At 57.0% G+C, this 16,384-nt stretch overlaps 1 protein-coding gene across 1 annotated transcript in view; it reads right to left on the bottom strand.

Moving 5' to 3' along the window:
- Positions 1-2,613: 2,613 nt before the first annotated feature.
- The window catches only part of NOS1 (nitric oxide synthase 1), a 37,870-nt gene continuing 24,099 nt past the window's right edge, over positions 2,614-16,384 (bottom strand). The window contains exons 13-27 of the mRNA XM_010213575.2: positions 13,836-13,980; positions 13,309-13,413; positions 12,920-12,978; positions 9,917-10,033; positions 9,469-9,643; positions 8,900-9,038; positions 8,143-8,221; positions 7,351-7,544; positions 6,633-6,802; positions 5,729-5,939; positions 5,111-5,198; positions 4,723-4,844; positions 4,399-4,547; positions 3,099-3,293; positions 2,614-2,736 (exon numbers count right to left, since the gene is read on the bottom strand). Of these exons, the coding sequence (XP_010211877.2) occupies positions 2,614-2,736; positions 3,099-3,293; positions 4,399-4,547; positions 4,723-4,844; positions 5,111-5,198; positions 5,729-5,939; positions 6,633-6,802; positions 7,351-7,544; positions 8,143-8,221; positions 8,900-9,038; positions 9,469-9,643; positions 9,917-10,033; positions 12,920-12,978; positions 13,309-13,413; positions 13,836-13,980 (2,071 nt within the window). The remainder of the gene's footprint in view (positions 2,737-3,098; positions 3,294-4,398; positions 4,548-4,722; positions 4,845-5,110; positions 5,199-5,728; positions 5,940-6,632; positions 6,803-7,350; positions 7,545-8,142; positions 8,222-8,899; positions 9,039-9,468; positions 9,644-9,916; positions 10,034-12,919; positions 12,979-13,308; positions 13,414-13,835; positions 13,981-16,384) is intronic.

Here is a 16,384-nt window from a genome sequence, read left to right as displayed (position 1 = left end):
TATCCGCAGGGCCGCGTGGCGCTGCTCCCTCGCGGCTCGGCCACACCGGGGCAGCCGTCAGCCGCGTCCTGCGCCCATGGAGCCGCCACATGGATACCGGCCTCGCCGGCTGCCCTGCGCGGGGCTGCTCGCTCCTGCCTGCTCGAGCGCTGTGGTTGCTGAAGACAGTTCTCCTGGATGGGGCGGGAGGCCTGGGCCTTGCAGGTCGCACCAGAGCCCGGGCGGGCAGCAAGCCCCAGGCAGCTCCTTTGTGTCCAGCCTTGGCTTGGGGCAGAATCTTAAGCCTCCGAAATCAAACTCAGCCCCGGAGACGGCTGTGCCCCTGTTCCCGGCAGCACCTGCTCCACCACCAGCAGCCAGCAGTGTCGCAGAGCAGGTCCGCAAGTCGCGCGTGTGTCACCCTGCTCACAGCTCGCGCTGGCACCTCCGCGGCCGTGCGGAGGGACACGCGGGGCTGGGAGCTTGCGGCAGGGCTGGGGCGTGAGGGCCCGGCTCGTGCCGCTCGCAGGGGGCTCCAGCTCTGCACAGGCCGCTGGCTTGTCCCCAGGAGGCCCCGGTGCTGCAGACGCGGCGGCCCCACAGCGCTGCTGTCCTGGGGCGTCGCTGCATCCAGGCGCCTCTTGCGCCAGGGTCCAGGGCCCCCCTCTCGGCCACGGGGCTGCCCAGCTCTCCGGGCTGGCGGCACGCAGAGCTCCGGGACACGGACGGCTCCCGGGTCTCTCCTGCCGGTGCCCTCGCGGCTCCCAAATGGCCCCCTCGGGGCAGCGCTGGCAGGTGGGTGGCCGGGGGCACCAGGCGGGTGCTGCCGCGGGTCACTCTGCGCGTGCCACCGTGTGCGCAGGGCTCGGGGACAGCAAACAGAGTGAGCGCTGGGAGCAGGGAGCGGAGGAGGCAGCAAACACAGCAAGGAGCCACGCGCGTGGGACATGGCTACGAGCTAGGAGCAACGCGTGGGTCAGGGCGGCCCAGCCTGTGCCTCGAGGTGAGCGCGTCTGCTCCCTGGGGACAGACAGCGCTCACGGGGTCACGAAGCAGCCGCGTGGCCGTGCGTGCAGAGTCCAAAGGAAAGCAAAGACCATGCAAAGCCCTGGCCGAGCACGGGAAGAGGGAACAAGCCCCAGCTGGGCTCGAGCAGCATGAACCGTCGGAGCCGCGACGCCTTTGGCACCCGCCACACCTCTGCTCACCCCCAAGTGCCACGGCCTTCGTGCAGCTGCTAAAGGCCCTCGCGGGGCGCGGAGACACTCGAGTGGGTTTGTGTTTAAGAGCCACTGTGGGTTATAAAGCCGTTGTACTAGAGGGGGGAGATCCGGGGAAGGGCAACAGGGCTGCAAAGTAACCGCCACGGGACAAGGGAGCATGAGAAAGAGGAAGAAAAGGAAAGAAAAATCTTCATCATCATCAGGACACAACGACAGGACAAGAGACAGAGCGCTTTCCATGGGCAATTCCCCATGGAAAAGGAGCCGCTGTGTCCGCGAAACACAAAACCCAGTGCCCTCTGGCCGGAGGGGGCAGCAGGACTGGCGTGGCATCCCCTCTGGGGCAGAGGGTCCAGTTAGGAGCAGAAAACCCTGCAAGGGAAAGGGGAGAAAGGCCAGGCTTAGCGGGAGCAGCGCGGAGACGCCAACCCGGCGCTTCCTCAGATCCCGCTGCCGGGGGCCAGGGCCGAGCAGGATGAAGCCCTGGGCCGAGGCAGTGTGAGGCCACGCAGGAGTTTTGCCCTCTGCTTCAAGGAGAGCAGACCGGGATCCACGGCTGTTTTGTCAGAGCTTTCCCATGCAACCCATCAGGAGCGGCCCAGCAATTAAAGGCGTTAATAACCACCCGCTTCTTCCCGCAGGGCCATTGGGGCCCTTAGAAGCATTAGTGTGTGGAGCGCGGTGCGTGTGGGAGCATTTGGAGCCCGGGAGATCCGGCTGCGGCAGCGCGGGGCAGGGGCTGCAGCCCAGGCTGCCCCAGTGCACAAGCGAGGGGGCGAAAGCTATGGACTGATTCCAAATGCCAACTTCTCTGGGTTGTTTTTACAACAGTGGAAACAAAGGGAAGTCTCCAGATCTTTCCAACGTGGGCATGAAGCTGTCAGTGTGGAGACCTCCCTGTGGTGGGTCCCAGCTACCTACTGTCCGGAACCGGAGGCCGGGAGAGCCTCCCTTTCCATGGGCCCTGCAACTCTTCCCATCCACTCACAGCATTCCTGCTTGCTTCCCGTCAGTGGTTGGATGGGATTGTCAGATCCAAAATGCCTTGATTTTCCTAACCCCTTTTTTGGGCCAGACTCTGCTCCCTCCATGCTAATTGCATTTATCCCGCGGAGCCTTGCAGCGGGAGTGCGGGATGCAGGCTGGAAAGGGAAAGGCACCGCTCCTCACCGAGCGCCTTGGTGCGACGGGCGCGACATGCTGGGGAGGCCGCGGGGAATTGCCCGAGTGAGGCGAGGGCCCTAGGGAACCTAACCTGCGGTGGCATCTGCTTCCAGCGCAAAAACCGAGCGCCTTTTTCAGCCTCGGCGCTAAGAAGTGCCATTTTTGTGAAAAAGTTGAGGCTTCCTTCCCCATGCCACAGCCCACACGCTGGGGAGACAGCAACTTGGGTTAAAATAAACATGTCAACTCACTCATCTGTATCCTTTTTGCTCTCCTCAATGAATGCAATAGACTCGGATCTAAGGCGGTTAGTCACTTCGTACGTACGCAGGGTGACTCCAAAAATATCCTCGTGGTACCGGCTGTCATCCTGAAGCAGAGGACGGCGGAGGGACAGTGAGGAGCAGCGACAACAACAGAAGTATTTGCAAACAGTTGGTCTTGCTGCAGCTGCAGCGCTGCAGGCGGCCGCCCTAAACCCACCGAACGTCCCCGGGCTCTTGGCAAGAGCCGACCGGCAGGACGGATGAGTGTAGGGGGTGCAGGGGGTGCAATGACCTTCCCAAGGTCACGCTGTGGCGGAACCGTGCGGTGCCGTGGGCCCTGGCAGCCCGGGCACCGCCTGCCTTTGGGGACAAGCCGCACCCCGGGCCACGGCATTCCTGAAGCAGCTGCGCGCCCGGAGCCCGGCACGCGCAGAGGGCCTGCGAACGCCGCGCGGACGCGACTCACCCGCAGTTTGCTGATGAAGGCGCCCGCCTCCTCCACCGACAGCTGCCCCTGCTGCCTCACGATGCGCTGGATAGTCTTGAGCACGTCCCCAGCCATGGTGACATCCCCGCACACATAGATGTGGCCACCCTGCTCCCTCAGCGCTCTGTACAGCGCCTGGGCCAGCTGCTCCTGCAGCACGTCCTGCACGTACTTCTGCGGGACAAGGTGGGAGCTGCTGCCAACTGCAGCTTCACGGCGCCGTCTCCCTGCTCCCACCCAGCCCCACATGCACCGGCTGCGGCACCCACCCGTGTTCTGCCACCTGCACCCAAGAACCTGCCCGGCATCCCTAGAATGCTCCGTGCACAGCCTGAAGACAGCCTGAGGTGGGGAGCATGGGAGCCCAAGGGAACGTTTTCAGGGAATGTTTTTCTAGCACCCTTGGGGCACTGCTTGTGCATGGAGGTCTGGTCCTGAGGGTCTGCTAAGTGAATCCCCTAGAAACACCCAGATGCAGGCAGCACCACTGGAAAAATCATTAGCGTTACAGCAGGTGTTTCTGGTACCCACAGTGAATTCAGAGGCAAGCGGGGCCTGAGCTGCGGCCCCGCGGAAACGCTGCCCGTTCCCTCCAAGCTGCTCTGGGCACAGCTCCCACTGCTGCTCTGCCTCGGCAGTCAGAAAAGCGAAGGGAGAAGCAGCAAAGCTTCACTTGGCTGCGGCATTTTCACACCTTCCCATCCCGCTGCTGGGCCTACTCAGGTGGCAGTGGGAATTAGGAGCAGCCATTGCCCTGGCCTGGGGCCATCCCGCTGGTGGACATCCCTCCTGGCAGGGGAGGAGGAGTCTCTCCCCATCCTCCTCCTCTGCTTTTGCCTGATCTCCAGGTGGAAGAGTGAGTGGCAGGGACACACAGCCCTGCTCGGGGGCAATGGGGACACACAGCCCTGCCTGGGGGCGATGGGGACACACAGCCCTGCAGGAGCAATGGGGACACACAGCCCTGCCCGAGGGCGATGGGGACACACAGCCCCGCGCGGCGGCCATGGGGACACACAGCCCTGCAGGGAGCGATGGGGACACACAGCCCTATAGGAGCGATGAGGACACACAGACCTGCCCGAGGGCGACGGGGACACACAGTCCTGTGGGGCGGCCATGGGGACACACAGCCCCGTGCGGCGGCCATGGGGACACACAGCCCCGCGGGGTGGCCATGGGGACAAGCCTTTGGCACAGGGCTGCGCCGGGGGGGACACGATCCTGCTGTGGCCGCTCAGGGCTGCGCGGCGGGGCTGGAGCGGGGCCTGCACCTCACCTTTGGCTTGTCTGGCTCCCGCGAGTAGGCTGTGTACAACTCTCTGAAGACACCTTGGGTTTTCGCAAAAAGCGTCTCCTCTTTGTAAATGTGGTCGATCCTGGACTGCCGGCAGCCAAACACCAGGACCATAGGACATGGCTTCAAGCCTGGGGGTGAATGGGGGACACAGTCAGCCCCGGGGACCAGCGGTTCCCTTGTTCCCCAGGCTGCCTCCCAGGACCTACTCCAGACCTGCCTGGTGTCCTGCACAAGACATCTCCATCCGCAGAGCCTCCCTTGGCCCGGATGGAGAGGAGAAAACCAGCCAAGAGGAGAATCTACCTTTGTGCTGCATTTCAAAGAGCCGCTGCTGCCAGAAACTCCGGAAAGGGGCAATTCCTGTGCCAGGGCCGATCAGGATGCAGGGGACCTTGGGATCCTGGGGTAGGTGGAAGCCAGGCGCTCTGCATGAATTGGAGACATCAGTTAAAGCCCAAAAGCCCAGTGCTCCCTCCTGCATTCTGGCCATGTGTGGCCAAGGCAAGCTGGAAGGTAGCCCAGAGAGGGAGGGGGAAAAAATGAAGTGAATTTTCAGAACGCGACATTTTAGTGATGAGCTCTGTCCTGGAACCCACGTGAGCACAAAGGCAGCCCCGTTTCCTCCACCTCCTTGGTGCTTTACGAGCAAGGGCGCTTGCCACATCCTCCTCACCCCTCGTGGGCCACTCACCCTCTCACAAAACAGGGCACGACTTCATCAGCCTGTATCCGATTGAGCCACGACGAGCAGACTCCATGGTGGATTGGGCCTTCGCCATCTAGGAGGTGAGACAGGAGAGGGAGCTCAGCACCCAGCCGCTACAAACGCCTTCTTGAGAGCCCTTCTGCTGCTCCTCCATCTGCACCCCTCACTAGCCCCCAGCACCCTGGAACATCCCCACATCGTTACCCCACGCGCTTGGTAGAAATGGGGCACTTGGATGCTGCAGGGTGAGCGGGGCAGCTGGGACACAGCAGGGCTTGTGTCCCACTGAAATCTGGCTAGTCATGGAAGTGTGGGCTTCAGCACGGGCAAGGGAATGATCCCACATGGAGCTCAGGGATCCTGTGGCTGGTCTGTTGCTCGTACTGGAGCCAGCTCTGATATCTCTACCCTTACACGTCACCATTCTCAATAACATGGGACAACAGTGTTGGGGTCTCAAGGAGTCTGGTTGCAGGTAGAAAGGCTTTAAAATAACATCTCTGAACATTCGGCAATTCCAAACACGCTTATGTTGCCCAAATGCTCACGTCCTTCTCCCTGGACCCTGCACCCAGCCTGTCCCCACTGACACCTTGGTGGTACCTCTCGTGCGGTAGGAGACCACGGCCACGGTGAGGTGGACCTCGCCGGGGTACATCTCCGGCGAGGAGCTGATGGAGTAGTAGCGCGGCTGGAGCAGGGGCAGCTGCGTGAGCAGCAGCGTGGAGGGCATCTGCACGGAGGGGAACTCCTCCAGCACCTCCACGATGGTGGGGGTCTTGGACCATTTCCACTCCTCGTACTCCTGCAAGCCCTGCAGCCAGGGAGAGAAGGGAGGTGAGAGCTGCAGCACCTTCCTCTTCCAGGCCTGGTGTCTCCAAGGCCTGTGGCAGGGCTGAGGTGGGTGAGAGTGAAGGCAGGCAGGAGGGCCCTGCTGTCCCTTGGGACACTCAGCAGAACCACACGTACGTTGTGCGGCATAAAAAAAAAGCCCGTTTGTCCCCAGGGCCTTGAGGAACCTGGGGCTCAAGCAGAGCACTCAGTGGTAGGGGAGCTCGCTCCAGCACCCAGCTCTGCTACAGATCTGCTTGTTGTCAGGCCACTCTATTTCCAAGTCCTCATTTGTGTTGAGGTTTTATCTAGGAGTTATTTCACTGGGGGCTGAAGGAATGGGCAAATAGCCCATAGAGCAAATAGCCCATAGAGCAAATAGCCATGGGGGAGGGAGTCATGTGGAAGATGATCTGAAGAGGAAGGACTGCATCCTGGGGCGTGTGAAAAAACATTTCTATGTCCACAATGGGCCACCCTTAATGAATCCTGCTCTCATCTCTGAGAAGAAAAATTGTTGGCAGTGACTCACATGTGCACTGTCCTTCCTGGTCACGTTTTTCCCAAGAAGCTCCGTGGACACCCACACACACAAGTGGAGGAATCTGACTACTTGCTCCATAAAGTCAGCAAAAAAGCCCCTATGAGTCTCTGCTGGTGGAATTTGAGGCTTTACCTTGCTAAGGACCTGAAGACGTTTCTTCTCTTTTTCACTGGTGGCCAGTAAAGCGAACTGCTGCAGCAGTAGGGGAGTTGGAGGAGTGGTGATGTCCAAATAATACTTAAATGCCTGGAAGATGGTGCATGGCGGGATGCGGCTCTCATCTGTCCAGTTACTGATAACACCTACCAAGAAGAAATCCAACACAACCACAGGATCAGCTGAGCCTAAGAGCCACGAAGGACAAATCCTGAAGGAGAGCTGGAAAGAAGAGTCAACGAGATATCCCCATGCTAAAAGTGAGACAGCGCACTGTGTCCAAGTACAAAGTCACCTTCAGCCTCCGTCACTGAGTTACGCCATTTTCTAACTTCTGCTGCAATATGCATAGCAGTAGGGCATCAAACCCATCCCCAAAATACAATATCAGAATGGTCCACCGAGATCACTTAACTTTTCTTTCCAGTGCTAGAGTTTGCTCACCCCATGAGAACGTAGATGCATTTAGTTTGTTTAAAGATCTAGGAAATACCTTCCCCAGGCTCCTGACCTGGACACAAGAAGGTGAAAGGAGGTGTTCCCAGTTCAGGCAAATGCACCAGTGAGACGGGAAATGATTTCTCGTGGGATCATATATATCCCTGAGGAGCTAGGGCAACTAGTGTGGGGTGGTGGGTGAAGAGGATAGATCCTGTCCATGCCAAGGCTGCATCTCTGTGCTGCCCCTGCTCACCCAGAGCTGTGTTCCTCTCCTCCAGGAGCTCCACCTTCACCAGCTGGTTGGCTGGAGGGGCATCTTCTAGCCTGTCGATCAAGGCATTGACCAAGTCTTCGTGGTTCCCTGGAAACACACCCAGGTGGTCCCCTGGCAGGTACTGCAGCTCCTGGTGCCCGTTGGTGTGAAGCCGCACAAAAATCGTCAAGCGACTACAGGGGAAGGAGGAAAACCAGGACACAGTTTTGAAGAGTCTCTCAGGGAGCTGCTGAGCTCTGTTCCCTGCAGCTTTGGGAGTCTTTGGGTGTGCTGGGCAACGGGGGTAGATCTGCCACTCTTTGCTGTGCACGACCCGCGGAGCCCATCACCCGAACAGCAATGCGGAGCCGCGACGGGCCAGGCAGCGCTCGCACGCGGCAGCCCCCTCTCCCTCCCCATCCGCTGACTCACAGCCAGGGCATGTTCAGAAGGGGGAAGATCATTTAGCCTCTTTCTTCAGCAGTTTTATCCTTGCTTTAAATACACCCTGCCACGCCGCAATTGCAGCAGCCCATCTTTTCCTTGTCTTTACAGGCAGGAGGTTGATTTACGTAGTGGTAGATCTTTCACTAGATTAGAAGCTAGGAAAAACTTCACTGGATTAGCGTAGCTGTCAGCCGAGATTATGATTTAGGCCACCCTTACATAGGGATGGGATCCATGGGACATTTTAGGTTCAGGAGATACATGCAATGGTTTGTGCACAAGTACGTCTGGGAGCAAAGTGAGTACATCTCCTCCCACAGGCCACAGGATACCAGAACCTCCTACCTGGATTTTGGACTCTGGAGGTTCTGGCGTGTTATAAGCCGGGCTGCAAAGACTCGTTTTTTGTGGATGCTGTATAGACCTGTGAAGGAGAGGAGTCAGCGAAGCAAAGCAGCAGAGAGTGGCCAAAGCGGAGAGCGTCTGGCTTTCGCAGGGGCACTGGCCGCCACTGCCTCTCCATCCAGGCTCCAAGGAGAGCCAGAAGCCACACGACAGAGCCGGAGAGGTGCCCTGTTTTGTTATTGACAGAGGAGCCCTCAGGAAGCACCGGTGCAAGGAGAGCAGTGCCCCAGGTGCGGGCACCACCGCTCGCTGCCCCGGCCACCTGGCTGCTGCCCGAGCGCCTCGGATGAGCACGGGCTGAGCCAGCGCTGCGGATCATCAGCTGCAGGAACCACGCTGCGGGGCCATGTGGCAGCGGGCTGGACTGCTATTGCACCACGCCACTCGGAGGAGCAGGGTTTCAGCAAAGAGTTTGGAAGGCTCCCAGATTTCCAGCTCTTTGCTTTGAAAAAGGGGTCAGGAGGAGGATGATCAGATCATGTCTTACATCTCGGCTACCCAGATACAGAGAGGAACAGGCACAGCCTTGGGACAGGGGGGAGCGGCAGGGCTGAAGTGCTGGGCATTTATCATGGAGATTGAGGAAGACAGGGAATTCAGGTAAGGAGGTTTGTCCCCTTTGTCCCCGGTAAGTGCACCGTGGATCCTCCTCAACCTGCCCCACGTCCAGGCCTTTCCAAGGGACCCATGTCTGTACCTTGGGTGAGCTCAGGGGCTTCGGCCACGTAGCTCAGGCGGAACTTGCTCCTCTTCCAGCTCCGGTCGTTGCTGATGAGGGAGTTGTTGGCCTTCTCGATGTTCACGTCGTCGCCCACGCAGAACACGTCGCACGCTGCCTGCGGTGCACACCAGGCTCTCGCGCGACTCCCCACTATGCCCAGGCTTCCCGTAACAGCCGGGCTGTCCCCTCAAGTCCCCGAGCAGGACCTCGTCATCCCACCCCACCTCGGCCAACACATGTTGGAGAGAGGCCATGGCCGGGTGGCGCTAGACCACAGTGACCAGGGACACATGTCGGGCCATCCACCACCCTGACACCCTCTGCAATCATATAGCTCAGACCAGAGCTTCAGCTCCTCTAAAATATGAGGAACCTCAAGAAATTGTGGTTTTTTTATTGTGGGACAAGCTCCCTTCTAACCCTGGGTCCCAATATAGGGAAGGAGAGGCTGGGATTAGATTCAGCTCTAAGCAGAGGCTTTGCAGGCTCTGGCCTTGGTTCCTCTCCCCTCTGCTCCTCCCCGAAGCACAGAGGAAGGGGGCTACCTTGAAGACCTTCTTGGCCCAGGTCCTGAAGGACTCCTCCTGGCCACAGAGCTCATCCCCTTCTCCCATGCGGAGGATCCTCTCTCCACCCAGCTCCTCCAGGAGGGTGTCTACGGCCCGGGCAAAGGCGCAGAAATGGGGGTAAGCACGCGATCCCAGCCCAAACACAGAGAACCTGCAGAGAGGGGACACAGTGTTGGCCACGGAGCCTTGAGGGACACGGAGCCACTTAGGACACCGCCGCCTCCCTCCGCCTGCACCAAACTGGGGGAGTGTGGAGGGCTGTGTGTGCTACAAAAATGCATCGTGTTTTAGGAAGAGCTGTGGCAGGAGAAGGGCCCTGTGCAGCAGCAGCACCAGCTCTGTCCCTTCTGCCACTCCTGAAGTTTCCTTAATCTTTTCTGCCTGGACCACGGGACAAGATTGCCTCCCACCCCATCCTATTTACCTGACATTAGCCAGGGGTCCTGTGCTTTCAAAGTTGTCCCTGGAGTCAGGCCCGTCGCTCGAAGATTTGCGTGTGTCCGAGTAAGAGGAGACGCTGTTAAAACGGACCTTGTAGCTCCTGTGAACGGCAACATCACTGGATGTTACGGCGAGGGCAGACGCGGCTCGCAGGGCTGCGCGGCCCCGGCGCCGGCTCGCTGCAGCCCGGCCGGGCCTGCGCCGCTCTGCGGGCTCCCCCGGTGGCCCCACATGTTGGTCGTCGTTTGGGAGCACCCTGGGTTTTGCCTGTCCTTCCTGGCCATACACAAGGTCGGGCACACGTACCAATATAGACTTGCAAAGGTTTTTCCATTCATAGGAAGGGGAAGAAAAAGTAAGGAGAGGGGACAAGGAGGGGGAAGGGGAGAGGAGAGAAAAAACTGAAAACAGCAGAAGTATTTCTGAATTGAACCATCTTCAGAAATTGCTCTACACAAGAGTTTCTAAATATACTGCAAGAGCAGCAAAGCAATAGTGTGTGGATGAGTCACGCAACCCTCCTGCACCCAACACGGAGGAGACCGAACCCTCGGAGCAAAATAACTGCCAGGACTGCAGAGCCCTGGCTCTGCCACCTCTGCTCCAGAGCCGCTGCTGGCAACCTGCCCTGCTCGCACCTCTCCTGACCTGCTCCCCTTGTCTCTTCTTCTTAGGCTCTCGCTCCGCTCCGCCTGGGTGGAGCTGTAGCCCCCACTCTCCCTGGGCTATGTTCTCACCCCGCGTCATGTGGAGAAGGGTCAGACTGGCACGAAGCAGGTGTTGGAGGCACCTGGGCGGCTCTGGGGCTGCAGCTGCACAGCCCGGTCCTGTCGGGTCAGTGCCACCGGCTCTCGAAGGGCCACATGTACAGCCTGAAACTTCAGCTCTGTACAGAAGGAGGCTCTTCCCCCTCGCCAGAACAGGACAGTGTTTTACAGGGTCAGTCCTGCAGTTCAGGTGTAGCAACCTACTCATGTTGCTCCTGTAACAGTCGTTTTGATCACCCAGGATACGTGAAGCATCTTACACACTTCTGATGACCCTGAGCTCCATTTTCCTTCTACGACTGCACGCAGTGCAAGGCACAGTCAAGGCACACTAATACCTTGAAAATCCTTGGAGAACCCTTGCGGAACTGTAGAGCGTTGGCTACATGGGGTTGAATATACGATTGTCACTAAAAGCTCAGCCTTAGGCAGAGGCCCAGCCACCGTGCTCCAGCAAACTCCCCGAGAGACCGTGGCTTAGAGAGGCAGCTGGTCTCTGCGCCAGGACGGTCCCAGCCACCAGCTCCCAGCAGGACACGGAGCTGGGAGCCGGCTGAGTGCCCAGACCCCTGCTCTCTGCTGCCCTTCCCTGCTTGACACTGACCCTCTTCTCGAGGCGCTCTCCCTCAGGCCCTTTGGCACTGCAAAGGCTTCGTTTCATGCCTAACATCCCCCTCTCTTGCTACCGTCCAGATCCATGACCTCTCGGCCCATCCTGGGTGGGGAGCACAGGGAATATTTTATTCCTTCCTCTTCTGCAGTTGCCTTTTCCATATGTGAAATCTGCTACCACGCTGCATTTCTGTACAGACAAAATAACTCTCACCCGTTTGCTCTGTCCTCATAGGTCACTTTTTCCAGCACTCCGACCACTTCTGCTGTCAGGAAACCAAGCCACAGGCTGTCCTGGCCCTTCGAAGCCCTTGCCAGGTCCTTAAATTAGATTTGGAGGTGACTGGAGCAGCCAATACTGAGCTCAAATTTGTCTTTTGTCCTTCTCAAATCTACCTGGCTTGCCGGGAGGGCAGCCCCTCTGCACCCAGCTGCATGCAGCAGCAACCCAAGCAAAGAAGGAGATCCTTGGGGCAAGAGCCACATGCAAAATGCCCCAGCACGTTCCTCATCCAGACACCTTCAGGGCTGCCTGCATGTCCTGTTTTGTCAGCTGTCCCCATTAAAGGATGAGGCCATTAGAAACCTAATGGGTTTTGGCTCGCAAGCCCTGCAGGGATCTGTTTGACGATTTGCCTCACTTCCCAGCCTCTGGATCATGCCGGGAGATGCTTGAGGCTCCTCCTTCACCAATAAAAGTTTTCTAAAATGCCAAGCCCCATCTTCAAGGTCCTAGTTCCGGACTCAGCATTACAAAAATCACAGCCAGAAGTTTACAACAGCCCTTATTTCCCGCCCCCCTCTTTTTTTTTTTTTTTTTTTTTTTTTTTGCATGATACCAGATGATAGATTTGGTTCTCAAACTCTTTCTGTCCTTTTTGGCCGCCTACATCCACACAGCTGGGAACTCCCCTCTTCCTGCAAGTCGCACTATTTTTGTGTCTCCTTGAAAGCCTCAGCTATAGGACTTAATGATTGTGGGTGAATTCCTGCTTTTATCTGTTTTTCTGTGCCGCCTGCCTCTTACAGCTGCAGAGAAAAAACTTTAAAATGCCAGCCCGACAGTCTCAAATCCCAGAAGGCAACTCAAAAGAACCACAGATTTGGTATTTTAATAAACTCTTCACTTCTGAAAAGTATTTGTCGGTTGGCAGCTGTGCTTTCAGCCCTCGTGACAGATCGGCTTTAACAGCTCAGACGAGTGCCACCACTCACGTGTGACCTCCTGCAGGATGGCAAGGCGCATCCTCACCTCGCAGGGCCTGGATTTAGGGACCCCCTGCAAAAGCACAATGTGCTCCAGGGCGTCTTGGTTCGTATGGATGTGTCCTATGTGCCTTGCCCATGGGACATTTATGGCTGGGAATTATACCAGGGAATTCTAAGCAAGAATCCACAAACGTGCCTGACTAGGAGCTATTGCCCCCGCGGAGATGCCAGCCTGCTCCAACCCCAGGCCACTCTCACCGCTCCGACCTTTGCAAACTTGCAACCTGTGCTGGGATTTGGCTCTCCCTTCTGAGAGCTGGAAAACCAAGGGATTGGGCTGTGCTGGCCGCCGAGGCTGCCGCCTCTCTGGATTGTGAGTGGGGGAGTGCGGCTCTTACTTCCTCTCCTCCAGGTTGGAGTTGGGATTCTTCATTTCCATCAGCGCGCAGCCAAATTTCTACGGAGAAAAAAGAAAAAACCCACAGCAGAGACCATCAGTCTGCGAGTTTGCAAGTCAGCATTCACTTGCAAGTCTAGCTACAGGAACCAAAGCGGTGACCAAAGCTTGGCCCCAGGCCATTAGTAAATCATTTGCCTCACAGCTGACGAGAGAATAAGTGGATATCCCCATTTCAGAGAGCAGAGATAGGCACGACACCAAGTATGACATAGCACCCGGGCCCGCTTTCAAGCCATTTCAGCATGCAACAGCTGAGCTTAGCGGCCCAGGGCTCTCCCCTGTTCTCCACCATCCCTCCTCTGCCCGTGTCCCCGCGGTCTGTCCTACCTCTCCATTCTCAGGCGGGTCTCCATTGCCAAAGGTGCTTGTGACCACCAGGACCATGGTTTCATGCTCTAAGTGAACTATGTCGTACTCATCCATGGACATCACCTGGGAGCAACAGAGATGTTAGTGAGAGTCCCTCAGTGGGGAGAGCTTCCACCAACCAGCCTGCTGAGTCCCTGAGGGTGGGAAATGCATTGCCGACTCCATGCCAATGTGCTGGCAGAAACCTCCATGCCAGGAGAGTGAGATCAAGGGATTTAATAAACAAAGCTCCCCCCAAAACTTTGGGGCTACCTGAGGAGCAGAATACAAATCCAGGCCCCAATACCCACGGGTGTATTAACTGGCAATGCTCATCAGATGCAGGCTTCTCCTGAGTAATGGAGGCCAACCAGGACACACTCTGGGAGCTGCTGAGGACCCACACAGGTTGGGGAGGTCCAGATGTGTTGCCCCAAAGCCATCTATTTCCTTGGGTTACCCATGGGCATGTGCAATCTTGCAGGGGCTGGAAGCAAGTACTCTACCTTGGCGTCGAAAGCATGCTTGAAAATTTCGCACAGAGTTTTTGCATAGACCTGGGACTTCCCTGTTTCTGTGGCGTACAGGATGGTTGCTTTGACCCGCTTGGCCATGGCCTGCCCCATCAATTTGGCCGAGAACTTCACAGCTCTAGGAAGCAAGAACAAATCTCCGTGAAAGAGTAATAGGAGCACCCACCTCCCTATTGGTGCCTCTAGCGCAGACTCTTTGGAGTATATTTATTATTAAATGAACATCCTGCCTTCAAAACTGCAGTTTTTTGGTGTTGTATGTCAAACATGGGAACTATGGAAGAGCCTGTTTGTCCTGACTTAGCAGAAAGGTGGACTGGATTGGGCTGGGGCCTGACCACAGAGCTGAACTACCTTGGTGAGGAGAGGACAGGAGGCAAATGCTAAACCAGGCTTCGAGGGGCTCTTTCTGCAGGGACCGAGAAGCAGAAGAATAACCTGGGACAGCAGTCCCTGAGATTAGCAGCTAAGTTCAAATCAAATCCAGAGCCTAAACAGAGAGCAAGTGCTGAAGAAATAGTGGCTTCTCCATCTCTTCACATCTTTAAATCATCCCTGGCTGCCTTTCTGCAGGAGTTGTCCCAACCAGGCAGAAGTGCCCGGGCTCCACACATCACTCAGAAAGCCCGAGACACCCAGACTGTCTATAGTCCCTTTGATTTGCACCCCAGCAACGATATGAACTTGGCTCAGAGAAACAGCCCTCCTGAGGCTAAGGGGTTGTACATTTATTTGTGTGTTTTGCTGGGCTGCGTCTAGCCGGGCACCTCGTGCGGCTGCAGCTGTGCCTGGACGCGTCGGCTGCAGCTTTCCCACGGCTCTGCTCTGACGCCAGGGCAGAGAGGCCCCCACGCAGGGGTCACTGTGTCCCCAGCCGTGGCCACGGTGATGCCGCTCTGGACACACTGGCTCCTCAAGTCCAAAGCAGCTCAGAGCAGAGGCCTGGGTTTAGCCCTGTGTGTTGCAAAGTGGAGGGCGCATTTGAGGGGGCTGAGAGAGCAAAAAGCATCTTATGTGGCCGCAGCAACAAGGGCTGTTTGATTCACTCTGACAGCTCGGAGCTGTCTAGAAAGTTTCGCCACAAGGCAGTGAAATGTAAAGCGCAAAGAGAGCAGGCTCAGCACCCCCGTGCTCAGGGTGATCTGGTTCTGGCTCCTGCGGATGAACTGCAGCTGTGCTGGTTACGGCAGCAGCAGAAACCAGCTTCCCGTGGCCCTGTGCCAAGCGGTCTTTGAGCTGGCCACCCTTTCCAAGGAGAGAAGGAATTCTGCATGTTTAAAAATTCACTTAGGAAAAGGAAAAGGAGGAGAAAAGGGGAAGAACAGTTCGCCAGGCAGTTACCGCCTGCCTCCGGGCGGTGCAGGCGGAGGCTGCTGTATCTGTGGAGCGCTTCCCAGTGGGGAACTCCTGTCCATTTCCAAGTCTGGATTTACATTCGCTGCTATAGAATCACTCCTGGATGTAGTTCTGCATATTAATGTCACCCCTTTGCTTTCCCTGGGTGTTAGCATCTCCTGATTCCAGGGCTTACACTGACCTCCAGGGAGGGAAGGGGCAGGATTGGGAGGAACTGCAGATTTGAACCCTTTGTTTTGGCAGAACCAGCATAGCCTGTCTGAACAGGCACCAAAATCACGGCAAAACCAGTGCCAGGTGCAACATTCAGGATGGCTGGGCTTGGTCTGCCACTTGTTCAGCTGATTAGCTCAGTTCCAGGCAGGATTAATGGTGAATTAAAAGAAATAAATTCCTTCTCCCCATCAGGAACAATGCAGGATTGTTTTTTAAAAAAGTTTACCTGCCAGGCTTACATTTTTATAAAAGCATTTATCAACTGCACACACATGATGGCTGCAAATAAAATCCATTGTTTCTCCAAACTCAATGGCTCAATTAATCTCTCTGAGCTCCCACCCAGCCCCGGCTGCAGCCCGGACCCACACACCGGTGCCAGCCTAAGGAGTGTATTTGTGACCCAGCTGCTGATCCCGTTTAATAGATGCACCATGGAAAATAGCTTGCAGCAGGTGATGACTGAAGAGTGAGAACACGCTGATAGTGGGCACACAGGAAACCAAAGCGTGGGAAAAGCTGTGAAGAGCACAAGGCCACCTGGCAGCCTGGGCACGGGTGCCAGGGCAGGCCCAGCCCTCCTCCGTCCTGGCCCAGCGCTCTCCTTCCTCCAACACCTCCAACACAAACTTCCCTGCCAACGGCCCACAAGGAAGGCGTTCGGGCCAGGATCAGGCAAAGGGGCCAAATTACAGTTCCTTCCTCCATCCCTGCTGACTGGGAGCTTAGGAGGGTTTGGCACAGGACAGGGGTTTGCACAGCACAAGGGAAGGACTAGCCGTGAAGCCTGAATCTCAGCTTTGCTCTAAAAAACAAGGGACGCTCAGATTTGCAGTCCTGATCACACTGTAACATGTCAGAAGATTCCTTATTCCCGTCTTCCTCCTCCTTGCAAATGCGGGCAGAGATTTAGATACCCAGTAGAGCCAACTGCTCCTCAAATAGCTAAA

The sequence above is a fragment of the Tinamus guttatus genome, unplaced genomic scaffold (assembly GCF_059628265.1).
Source record: "Tinamus guttatus ecotype Peru unplaced genomic scaffold, ASM5962826v1 Tinamus_guttatus_pri_ptg000628l, whole genome shotgun sequence".
Taxonomy (NCBI): Eukaryota; Metazoa; Chordata; class Aves; order Tinamiformes; family Tinamidae; genus Tinamus; species Tinamus guttatus.
Note: the sequence above shows the minus strand (reverse complement) of the source record. Positions and strands in the feature narration are given on the sequence as shown.